We start from the raw sequence: 13,171 nt of genomic DNA, 5'->3' as shown, positions 1-13,171 counted from the left end.
TCTTATACAATATTTGTGACTTCGTAGTTAATTACTAAAAGAGAAATTATATAGTCTATTACTTATCTTCCTACCCATATGGAATGATGACAACTATCTTAAAATATTATTAAATTTATCAAAATATGACATTTGTCATCATTTCACATGGTAGTAATATAAATAGGAAGAAAATATACTAAAACTCTAAAGGATGTTTTATATAATAAAAAAATACATCCCAAAAAATTATAAAAAATAACCACTTGATTTTGTAAAATTGACATTACAAATGTTTTTATTCCAAATGAATATAGGGTAAAAGATATATATATATATATATATATATATATATATATATATATATATATATATATATATATATATATATATATATATATATATATATATATATATATAAACTTTTACAAAAAGTATGATTTTACAATATCTATTTTACAAACTAGGTGTGAGACTGTGTATTATACAAGTTAATTTAAAAAAATTTACATATTAAAATATAAGCAGTAAATTTTTTAATGTAAACTTTAAAATAAGAAACAAAGAAAAATATTCATTGCAATTTAATTTCATATATATTATATTTAATAATTTACATATAAAAATTAAATTATGACTTTAATTTTAAAAATTGAAACAAATCAAAAATTGACAAGTGGATAATATTTTTTTTCAAAAATACCATAAAATGACAAGTGTCAAAACTCATGAGAAATTGACAAGTGCAAAAAAAAAAAAAAAACCTTTATATATTAAAGAGGATTGAGTTCTTTTAAGATTGTTCGAAGAGGAACATTTGTATAGGACTACAATTAGGTATGAGCTTTATAACTGTTAGGAGCCGAACTCAGAACGAAACCGGACTAGATTTAGTAATAAAGTTCGGTTATCGGTTCTCCACTTTTATCAAAATCTGTCTCGGTTCTAACATTGGTTCAGTTCTTAAAAACCCGGTTAAAAAACTAGAACCGACAAAGAATTTGTCTTGCCTTTTAAATTGCACATAATTCAAGCATATGGAGTAAAAATTACTTATTTTTTTCCAACATATAATTTGGTGTTTGTAGTTTATTTTATACTGTACAAACACATATTCAGGTTAGATATTGAATCAGATACATAGCCCGAAAGACATAATATCATGGCTGTATATTTTCTATTTCAACACTTTTTTATTTTTTTTTAATTCGTCCTGTTTTTTTTTAAATGTGTATAAATCATTCATATGAAGTTGAAATTACTTAATTTTTTTTTCAACATGTAATTTGGTTTTGTAATTCATTTTAAACTGTACAAACATATATTTTGGTTAGATATTGAATTATTTATAGACTCCGGAAGAAAGCATATCAAGACTGTATATTTTCTGTTTCAACATTTTGTTTTTGTTTAACTTTGGTTTTTTGTTTTTTTTTTTAAATATGTTCTCTTTTTAAAATGTGTATAACTCATTAATATAAAATCAGAATTACTTGATTTTTTACAACATGTAAGCTAGTGTTTGTATTTCATTTTAAAATGTATAAAATAATATTTTGGTTAATATAGAATCATCTTATAGGTTCTGAAAGACATCATATCATCTACAACATATCGACGGATTCTAGTTTAAAAAATATCCGAAAAACCGTTATTGGAACCGACACCGACACCGTCACCGTCATTGACAGTCCAGCTCCTGGTTCATATAATATAACAAATTCGGTTTGAGTTCCGAACCGGTCTGGTTCTAAAGCTCATCCATTGTTACGACATTAAGAAATTATTTTAGATAATCGATGAAAAAAACAAGCCGTAACTTTAATTTTGATTTGGGTAATTAAAATTTCTGGGCTTATAATTGTTAACCAGATATTTTATTAATTTACACAACAGATCAAATATTTTTCATTCAAAATGAGCTGTTAAAAATAAAATAAGTATAGTTGGGATGTATGGGTTCATGATAAGGACAAGAACACTAAACTCCTCTAACTACACAACTGGAAAGCCACAAAATATCCCACCCAAACTCAACACCCTCACTCTCTAGTCTCTACCTTTCCCTCTTCACCCCTTTTCTCTCCTAAAACATGGATGACTCTGCAACTTCTCTACCGTCATCAATCTGGGCTTCCCTCAACAGCTGGTTCACTTCCACTGCCTTCTTCGTCCTCCTAAACGTCATGATTGCCACCATTGTTTTCACCTCTAACTTACCCAACAACAATCAACAAAATCGTCATCAACAAGACCCAGAACAAGAACAAAAACACAATTCTCAGAACCACCAAAATGACCGGAATCAACCCCAAATCGTCAGATCTTCCTCCATCCTCTACCGTCTCAAGTCCTTCAACTTCCTACCCCACAGATCCCAACAAGATTTTTCGCCGGAGGACGACCACCACCAAGAACCTTTACAAGTAGCAGCTACACAGTATGTATTCAATCAACCTATCGACTATCAACATTTCGATTACGATTTGGATTCAACCAGATCCGATCATATTCCGACCGGCAACGCCAACGCCGCCGCTCAGTTTTCTGCTTTCAATCAAACCCATGAAGCATCAATCCCTTATTCGGAGACCCATGTCGTGTGGGAACATCAACAAACCGTAGAAACAAGGATGAGTCATTTCGATTTCGACCCGACCCACGATGAGATCCGGAGCGATACGGGCTTTGAAGATGCTAATGAAGATGAACACGCTGATGAGTTACAGAGTTTGGATGAGGTGTACAGTAAACTGAAAGGTGGGCATGACAGAACCAAGTCCGAAAGTGACCTCACATCGAAGCCACCGGCGAAAATGAAGAAATCAGCAAGTCTGAAAGTGGGTTTCGCGCATCTCGAGGAGGAAGAGATCGTGGAGTCTCGCCGGCCGGTAACCGTGAGAGAGAGAAAGTCTGCGGCTAGGGTGATGGAAGAGGATGACGTCGAAGTCGATACAAAGGCCGATAACTTCATCAACAAGTTCAAGAACGATCTGAAGTTGCAGAGGATCGAGTCGATTATCCGGACAAAGGGCGCGACAGGTAGAGGGACTGCCAAGTAAATTACTTAAATTGCTGGGTGTTTTCTGTAACAATATCAGAACCCCAAGTATCATTTTAAAAATTACACGCGGTGATGTTGATTTTATAAAGCTGCACATATGGATGTTAAAGCCATTTTATAGGTCAAAAGGGCATTTTGGTTATTTTCGTGAATGTGGAGATGGTTTATTGGGTTTTGGGTAATCGAAAACTATTTACTAGAAAGCCCTTGGTTGGTGTAACTTGCATTTATACATAAAGGGTTGGAAACTTGGAATAGGTGTTGGTTGGGTTCATATGAGTGTCTGGCACTACACGTGGTGATGCCGATTCTAATCCTCAATACTCGCTACTAGTACACTTTTTGTACTTTAAAGGGTAAAATAGTAAAATTTCACCGACATTTCGTGGGGAACAATAGAAAAACGGGTTTAAAAATGATCAAGTGAATTACACCTGGTTTAAGCAAACATTATTTTGATACAACTTGAATCAAACTAAAAGGGTTACAAATGATGAAGTGAATTTATATATTTTGAAAACTCCCTGTTTAAGATAACATTATTTCGATATAACTTGATTCAAATTAATGGTTAATGTTATAAAATAGCAATCGATATTATTTAATTTGTGTTTAGATCACTTATATTTTAATGAAAAAGTTACAAATTTAATTATTTACATAATGACCTTTCAAGTTTTAGCCGATAATCAACCTAGTATAAAAAATGGGAGTTGATTCGTACACAATAATTTTTCTTTGTACACAACAATTGATGCTTTAAAATGTTGTACTGTACAACTATATAATGCATGAATTGTTGTGTACGACAAAAAACTGCTGTGTACGAATCACTTCCCATAAAAAATAGCCATCATCTAAATCACATATTGTTAAAGCCATTTGCCATTTTACCCTTTCCACCTAAGGACGAACAAAAAGACCGCTCACACTGGTCTCGAAAAAGGACTGAGACCATACCTAAAAAAGACTTGTCATGTCAGATATAAGTTCGTAAAAGGAAAGGTCCGTTTGAGACCGGTCCGAAAATATAGGTTCGTAAAAAAAAAAGGACCGTTTGAGAATGTTCGAGAAAAGACTGGACCGTTTTAAGGCCGACTTTGACCGGTCTCAAAAGAGAACAAAAACCAAATTTATGTATATATTATTTTTGTGTTACTTAAATATTTTTTAATCACATATTAGTTAGGGTCTTCCGTTTTTTATCTTGTTGAATTATAGTGTATCATTTTAAGTAAATCTTATTGTATTATTTTGGTGTTAGCCACACATTTGTTAACGGAAAAACTCGAAATAGAAACCAAAAAACAAACAAACCTTGAAATCGAATCGGAAAAATACACACAAAGACCACAATACCGAAAAAGACCAAGACCGGTCCCAAAAGGACCGGACAAAAAGACCGGGTTCAAAAAAAGACCGGACAAAAAAAAAGACCGGTTCGAGACCTTTCCGAAAAAAGACCGGACCCTTTCTAGACCAATCCCAAAAAAGAACGGACCATTTTGAGATCGATAGGAGACCCTGTTTCGTACCACTAATGTGCATATCTATTGTCTCTTCTATGATTTCAGCAGGTGGGTTTTGATTTCAGCCTATTTTCTTGCCCAATGTTCTATAGGTATAGAAAGCCAAAGTTCCATATGTTGAATTAACGAAATCGTAGATGGCATAGAGGCTAGAGCCACCTACGATTTCCTCATACTTAACTTGCGATTTCATGTTTGTATTTTCCGCAATATAATTTGACCATAATTTTTTATAATTTAAATATGATTTCGTACATGTTAACTACAATTTATATAAAATATAAAGCATGTCTTCTACCGTCCATAATTTATTGTTTTTCAATTAAATTTGAATTAAAAATAGGAGTTTTGGTAGATATTTTGTTTGTGGTTGTATATAAGGTTTCGATTTCCAGGATAAATGTTTTATTTTTAATTTAAAATAAACATCATTTTTCATAAAAGCTATAATCAAGTCAAACCCATTTGTTCATCCAATCGAATATCAGAGTTGTAAAGGAAAACATTGTGGAATCTCAAATCATAAAGATGCTTGTGTGTGTATGTACATTCACGCCTTCACCTTCCCACGATCTAACGAAGTACCTGAAAAAAGAAATTAATCCACAATTGTAAGCACAAAACTTAGTGAATTTTCTAAAATACCATACATCACATAGTACATGCAAGTATACAAACATTGGCCTTCAACCTTAAGCTGGTCTGCCCCTTTCAGCCTTCAACATAAAGTTGATCAGCCCTTGGCCTTTAGCATAAAGTTGGTCCGCCTCGAGTATCTTGACCTTCAACACAAATCTAGATTATCCTCAACCCGCCACAAGATATGTCGATATATATATATATATATATATATATATATATATATATATATATATATATATATATATATATATATATATATATATATATATAAACAAATCAACAACAATCAAACAACACCGGTACCTATCTTAACTAGTCTACATGTCTAACAGCTCACTACAACATAACACCATCTTAATAGGTTAGGATACATACTATAAAGTAAAATATAGTGAGAAAACTCATCTAAGCTAAACGACATAAGCTCATCAACAACCTCAACAACATTAACAACTAACACAAGCTACTTAATGCCAAACCATGACCAATCTTTAGCCAAATACTCTATTCTACCCAAGTTTGCCCAAAAGTCAAACTTGTCAAAAAGTCAACGATCAACCATCATTAGCCACCGTGTAACATCCCAAAATATCAAGAGTAGAGTGGAAGGGCTAAAAGAGTAAATTGGGAAAAGAGTGACTCGGCGAGTCCATGGATGGACTCGGCGAGTAGAGTCGCGACTTGGTCGCGTGTTAAGTAGCCGACTCGGCGAGTCAATGAGGTGGACTCGGCGAGTAGGCGCTGAGTGGAGAAAACCCTAATTCTCGGGGTTGAGCCCTATATAAAGAACCTTATGTTTTCCTCCCAGCCTCTTTATCACCCCTTGAGTCCCAGAAACCCTAAAATCGTGGAGAAGTACCATTGTTGAGCAAATTAGAGCTTGGAGAGGTGGCTATTGAAGAGATCTTAGAGAAGGAGAGGCTTGGAGCAAGGGGCTTTGCTTGGATTCAAGTTTCATTGCAGTTGGGGTGTTCTTTTGAGGTAATATCTCGTCTTTGAGCTGCCATTTCCTTGATGCATCATTTTGGGGGTATTAGAGATTAGATATTTGGATGTGTTGGAGTTTAGAGGTTAGATCTGAGGTTGCTACCTCAGATCTGGAATGGAGAAGAGTTGGAATGCATGAAAGTCCCTGTGTTGAGTGTTGGATGAAGCTATCATGTCCCAAACCTTAGTCCTAATGTGCAAAATGCATAGATCTCTTTGGATTCACGTAAAGTTTGCCACTTTACGTGATGGATGAGTTGTAGGAGGCTAGATCTATGTTTTGGAGCAATTGCATGGCCTGGAATGCTTCTGAATGGATTCAGACCGGTGGTACTCGGCGATTCACATGGGTGTACTCGACGAGTTGCTTGAAGATGAGTTGGAACTCGACGAGTTGGAAGAACAACTCGGCGAGTTGGATGAAGATGGCCTGGAACTCGGCGAGTTGTATGAACAACTCGGCGAGTAGGTTGAAGACAGCCTTAAACTCGGCGAGTCTGTTCTTGGGCTCGGCGAGTCTTGTCGAAGAGTCCCAATAATTTTCTGGTCGAGTCGAGAATCACGGAGTCAAGGGATGGCTCGGTGAGTTGTGTGCGAGTGGACTCAGAGTTGTTGAACTCGACGAGTCTCAGGGTGACTCGGCAAGTTAGGTCGCGGATTGAGGGAAGTTCTGAGTATGGGGACTCGGCGAGTCATCGGGTTGACTCGGCGAGTAGAGTCAGTCAGGGGTTGACTTTGACCTTGTCTTTGACCAAGGGTTGGCCTGTGGTTTCCAGGGGCATTTTGGTAATTGTTGATTATTGTTTTGAGTTCAGTGCATTGGTGGTTGTCCAGTGGTGTAGATCGTATCAGTGATCGGAGCAGCTTGGGTTATCTGTTCAGTCGGCAGTTTCGAGGTGAGTTATCCTCACTATATTAACGGGGTTTAAGGCACCAAGGCCGACCCTTTATCGGATGGAAATCCAGGTAGTTGTATGTTGTTATGATATTGCGGGTTATGGGCCGGAAGGCATTATGATATGGGCCGGAAGGCATTATATGTTGTGGGCCAGAAGACATTATATGTTGTGGGCCGGAAGGCATTGTGATATGGACCGGAAGGTCATGGCCTGGAAAGGCGTATGTGCGTAATTAGTATGTCGGCTGAGTCGTAGGGTGATGTTATGCTAGTGATCGGCTAGGTCGGTATCCTGGTTAGGGTGATCATATGTTATGTGATCTGTTTGATCGATTTGCTGACTGGGAACTGTTATATGATTATATGTTAAGTGCACACGGTTGTTTGGACTGGAGTTTGACCCGATATGCATGGCTGTTTTATGTTCTGTTATGTTATGTATGCTTTTTATGTTATGGGCCGGAAGGCAATACGTTATGGGCCGGAAGGCAAAATGTTATGGGCCGGAAGGCAATACGATTTGGACCGGAAGGTCGTGGCCTGGAAGGGCGTATTTGTGGTTGGTATTTTGGGGATATCTCACTAAGCTTTCGGGCTTACAGTTGTGGTTTCATGTTTTTCACGTTCTTCAGGAGGCTGTGGCAAGGCGAAGGCGTGATCGTACCGCTCCTCATGATTTCATAGTATTGTGATTCTGGGAACACGTTAAATGTTTTGTATTGAAAACCTTTTTGTAAAGATTTAATGGAATCGAGATGTTTTTTGAAAAATTTAAAATTGGTTGTATTTTTCGGTTGTTACAAGTTGGTATCAGAGCCTTGGTTTGAGTGAATTGGAGGAACATTCGTGTGACTTCAGTCTCAAATCGAGGAGAGTTTTCAAAAGAGTATTTAAAATGGTTTTCAAAATGAGTAAGGGAGGACGCGGAGGTACGATCAGCCGGAGCCAGTAAGTAACCCCAAAATATCATGCATGTTATTTGTTTTTGAGCTTTGATAGAACATCATGCTAGTGATAGGCTAAGGATCTTTAGGATTTCATGATATGTTGCCTGATTTGTGATGCCTGTAGCCTAGGGTTCCTTATGGGATATTTTCAGTGTTCCTCTAGTGGTGAGGGTTGAGCGTTGCTATGCATGTTTCTCTAGGGCGTTGTGGTAGTACTTCATACAAATATGGGTAGGTGTGGAAGGTAGTATGGGCCCGTACTACTGAAAGCACAGGACCCATACGCGTATCAGGGAAACCATGATCTCTAGGGTTGGGTTGAGAGAGTTGGATCCCAGGGTAGTGGGAAGAGTCTGAGATTTTGTGTGGTGTTTTCAGTATGGAGATTTCGAGGCATGATGAGAGTTGATCTGGATCAGGATTGGGTGCTGGAGAGAGAGTTCCGGGCGAATCAGTGTCGCCCGAAGTCATCGGTCAGATGAGCACGTGCGAGTTGGATGCTAGGATTCATGAGATCCTGCATGATGAGATTGCTGAGTTGTTCCGGGCTGAGTTGCCGGAGCTGTTTGGGTTGATTAAGACCGCCATGGTTGAGTATTTTGATGAGCGCTATGCGGCTCTCGCAGAGACGGCTGCCGCGGCGGCTATAGCGGCTGTAGCGGCGGCAGGGGGAGGAGCTGGTCGGGGTTTTCAGTATCGGGACTTCACTAATACGAAGCCTCCCACCTTTGATGGAGTTCGGGACCCGATTGTTGCTATGAGATGGTTATCAGACGTGGAGGGGTGTTTCTTCACGTGTTTATGCCCTGCTGATCAGAGGGTGAGGTGTGCTCTGAACCTGTTGAGGCTCGGGGCGAAGGATTGGTGGAGATTGACCACGGGGTCATATTCAGATGCGCAGAGGGCTGCAGTATCATGGGATCAGTTCAAAGAGATGTTCAGCACTCGTTATATTCCGCAGGTGGAGAGGGAGAGATTGGCTCAGGAGTTCCTTGAGCTGAAGCAGGATTCGGAGTCGGTGACTGAGATCACCAGGATGTTCACTGAGAGGGCGATGTTTTGCCCAGAGTTTGCTTCGGATCAGGCTCAGATGTCTCGATATCTGAGCATGCTCAATAGGGACATCAGGCAGTTTGTGTCTGCGCAGAGGTGCGAGACCTTGTTGGAGTTGCAGGAGGCCACTAGGCGGCGTGAGTTAGAGATTGAGTTGCAGTTGCATGAGCTGAGGCGGGCTCCAGTGCAGTCGCAGCCGGCGCCGAAACGGTCCAAGACCGTTGATGTTAGAGTGGAGGATATGAGCAGCCACACTTGTGGGAAGTGTGGGAGGGGTCACACCGGGGTTTGTAGGTCCGGTGGTGCATGCCGCAAGTGCGGAAAGGAGGGGCACTATGCAAGGGATTGTCAATCAGCGCCAGTTCGGGATTTGAGGATTTGCTATCATTGTCATCAGGTTGGGCATTTGAGGGTTAACTGTCCACAGCTTGCTGCAGGACCGGTGCAGGCTCCAGCACCGACCACTTTGAGGATCACAGGTGGAGGTCAGGGTGGAGCGGAGCCCCCAAAGGCTCAGGGTCGTGCTTATCAGCTTGCGGCAGAGGAGGTCAGAGCGGTGCCGGATGCAGCTGCGGGTATGTTTCTTTCTTGATATCTTGTTATCTTGTGATTATTGTGGTGTAATGTTTATGAGCTGGTATTTTGTTTGGTTTTCGTTGTGGTATTCTTCATTTTGCGGGTTGTGGTTTTGGTTATGGGTTATTGTTTTGGGAATTCCGTTGGTTATCATTCATGAGGGTTATTAGTGGAAACCCGACATTGGGTTGAAAGCCGGGTAGCATCTGCTTTCTGAGGAGTGGTTAGATGCAGATTGAGTTTCTTTCGAGCAGGTTGATCGGTGTTAATGTGAGGTCTTGTTAAGGTTGTTTATGCTTGTGGGAAGCAGTCCGCGTGTAAGTGTTTTCTTTGTGCAAGATTTGTTCTGGGAGGTCAGTAATGGCGATCGGTGGTTGATAGTTAGTGCCCAAGTGGGGGAGAAATGGAGAATTCTCCGGGAGATCGACAAGTATTCGAGAGTGCTTAGTTGTTGGGATTCAGCAAGTGTTCTGTCAGCCCAGAGTATAGGTTGATAGGAGTAAGTGTTGGGCATGCGGGGTGGGATACAGACCTAGGGCATTTAATTCAGGAGGGCTTGGGAGCAGGCCGGGATCGAGTATGTATGATGGAGTTAGAGTTCGGAACCCCCTTAAGGGCTAGAACGGTATGCATGGGAGAATTTACGGGGGGGGGGGGGGGGGGATAGCTCGGAATGTTGAATGCTAGTTGAGTGGTCTGGATAGACTGAAGGCCGGAAGGCTCGGAGAACGGTCCAGCCAAACTGAAGGCACTGAGAGCGGTCCAGATTGGCTGAAGGTTCTGAGAGTGGTCCAGATGGACTGAAGGCCTGATAAGGCGGTCCAGTCATGCTGAAGACTCTGCAGGTATTGTTGGATCAGTTTGAGGATATGGATTGTGTATGTTGCGGTGTGATTGCATTAGAAGGTTTGTCCCCGGGTAGTGATCTTGATTAGTGGAGATAGTGCAGGGGCTTGAGAGTCCCTGCGATGAGAGTCAGAGTATATGTGTTGGATGGATAGCAGATACGCTAAAAAGGGTGGTGTAGCGTTGGGCGAGCACCGTGGCACTTGTTGGAGTGGCAATATGGCCAAGTGGATTCCTTGGAAAAGGAAGTGAGAGAGGTGTGTAACTCCGAGAGGGAGTGCAAGTTCACGGAAGTGAAAGCGGCAGAGCAGAGTTATGATTAGAGTAATTCGAGTATGGTTTTTGAGCAGAGTGTTTGCGGCAGTGGATTAGAAGCTCATTCGGTTTGGGATGTCTGCTGAGGTTGCGGAGGAATTCCGCAGATGTAGAGCCAAGAGACTCGGGAGGGATGCAGGGAGAGAGTCTTGGGCTCTCAGTGTGATTCTGATCAGGGTATTGGATATGTATTAGTGGTTCATCCTGGGGGATGTTGGAGGATATCATCAGTGTATCGGGTTTTCCCAACCTGAGGGTGCTGGAGCAAATTCAGTATGTGTATGTGATTGCAAGAGGAGAACTCGTGGGAGTTGCTCTGAGATTGAGAATGGGTCTTTCCGTCATCACGGAATGGATAGAGTGGGATTCGGATCGGGGATCCGATGGTTCATGGCTTTCTAGCTCTTATGGGTCGAGTGATTGTTGAGATTTGGGACAGTGATGCGTCATGGTTAATTCTCGGTTGTTGAGTGTGATTATCAGAGGGTACAACCGGTGCTCGTCTCGAGACGGTGGTCAGGACACCGTAAGGAAAGAGAAAGTGTGTTTGAGTTTCGATGGGTATGCCTTGAGGGACTTGGCCCGGTTAAGGCCAGGTGGGGCGTTGTGGGAGTATCTTTGGGTTTGAATTGCTGTAGGCTTCGAGGACGAAGCCTAATTTAAGTGGGGGAGAATTGTAATGTCCCGAAATATCAAGAGTAGAGTGGAAGGGCTAAAAGAGTAAATTGGGAAAAGAGTGACTCGGCGAGTCCATGGATGGACTCGGCGAGTAGAGTCGCGACTTGGTTGCATGTTAAGTAGCCGACTCGGCGAGTCAATGAGGTGGAATCGGCGAGTAGGCGCTGAGTGGAGAAAACCCTAATTCTCGGGGTTGAGCCCTATATAAAGAACCTTATGTTTTCCTCCCAGCCTCTTTATCACCCCTTAAGTCCCACAAACCCTAAAATCGTGGAGAAGTACCATTGTTGAGCAAATTAGAGCTTGGAGAGGTGGCTATTGAAGAGATCTTAGAGAAGGAGAGGCTTAGAGCAAGGGGCTTTGCTTGGATTCAAGTTTCATTGCAGTTGGGGTGTTCTTTTGAGGTAATATCTCGTCTTTGAGCTGCCATTTACTTGATGCATCATTTTGGGGGTATTAGAGATTAGATATTTGGATGTGTTGGAGTTTAGAGGTTAGATCTGAGGTTGCTACCTCAGATCTGGAATGGAGAAGAGTTGGAATGCATGAAAGTCCCTGTGTTGAGTGTTGGATGAAGCTATCATGTCCCAAACCTTAGTCCTAATGTGCAAAATGCATAGATCTCTTTGGATTCACGTAAAGTTTGCCACTTTACATGATGGATGAGTTGTAGGAGGCTAGATCTATGTTTTGGAGCAATTGCATGGCCTGGAATGCTTCTGAATGGATTCAGACCGGTGGTACTCGGTGAGTCACATGGGTGTACTCGACGAGTTGCTTGAAGATGAGTTGGAACTCGACGAGTTGGAAGAACAACTCGGCGAGTTGGATGAAGATGGCCTGGAACTCGGCGAGTTGTATGAACAACTCAGCGAGTAGGTTGAAGACAGCCTTAAACTCGGCGAGTCTGTTCTTGGGCTCGGCGAGTCTTGTCGAAGAGTCCCAATATTTTTCTGGTCGAGTCGGGAATCACGGAGTCAAGGGATGGCTTGGTGAGTTGTGTGCGAGTGGACTCAGAGTTGTTGAACTCGATGAGTCTCGGGGTGACTCGGCGAGTTAGGTCGCGGATTGAGGGAAGTTCTGAGTATGGGGACTCGGCGAGTCATCGGGTTGACTCGGCGAGTAGAGTCAGTCAGGGGTTGACTTTGACCTTGTCTTTGACCAAGGGTTGGCCTGTGGTTTCCAGGGGCATTTTGGTAATTGTTGATTATTGTTTTGAGTTCAGTGCATTGGTGGTTGTCCAGTGGTGTAGATCGTATCAGTGATCAGAGCAGCTTGGGTTATCTGTTCAGTCGGCAGTTTCGAGGTGAGTTATCCTCACTATATTAACGGGGTTTAAGGCACCAAGGCCGACCCTTTATCGGATGGAAATCCGGGTAGTTGTCTGTTGTTATGATATTGTGGGTTATGGGCCGGAAGGCATTATATGTTGTGGGCCGGAAGACATTATATGTTGTGGGCCGGAAGGCATGGTGATATGGACCGGAAGGTCATGGCCTGGAAAGGCGTATGTGTGTAATTAGTATGTCGGCTGAGTCGTAGGGTGATGTTATGCTAGTGATCGGCTAGGTCGGTATCCTGGTTAGGGTGATCATATGTTATGTGATCTGTTTGATCGATTTGCTGACTGAGAACTGTTATATGATTATATGTTAAG

At 41.4% G+C, this 13,171-nt stretch overlaps 1 protein-coding gene across 1 annotated transcript; it reads left to right on the top strand.

Annotated features, from left to right (window-relative positions):
- Positions 1 to 1,928: 1,928 nt before the first annotated feature.
- Positions 1,929 to 3,300, top strand: LOC111899215 (pathogen-associated molecular patterns-induced protein A70). The gene has a single exon (XM_023895083.3). It carries the CDS (start codon positions 2,073 to 2,075, stop codon positions 3,039 to 3,041), a length of 969 nt encoding a protein of 322 aa, XP_023750851.1. The 5' UTR covers positions 1,929 to 2,072; the 3' UTR covers positions 3,042 to 3,300.
- Positions 3,301 to 13,171: the final 9,871 nt, after the last annotated feature.

Source organism: Lactuca sativa, chromosome 5, assembly GCF_002870075.4.
Source record: "Lactuca sativa cultivar Salinas chromosome 5, Lsat_Salinas_v11, whole genome shotgun sequence".
NCBI lineage: Eukaryota > Viridiplantae > Streptophyta > Magnoliopsida > Asterales > Asteraceae > Lactuca > Lactuca sativa.
This window is presented reverse-complemented; position numbering and strand designations above follow the sequence as displayed.

Bases quoted from the DNA above. Each gene is read 5' to 3' on its own strand.
- LOC111899215 (XM_023895083.3), top strand. From the start codon at position 2,073: ATGGATGACTCTGCAACTTCTCTACCGTCATCAATCTGGGCTTCCCTC.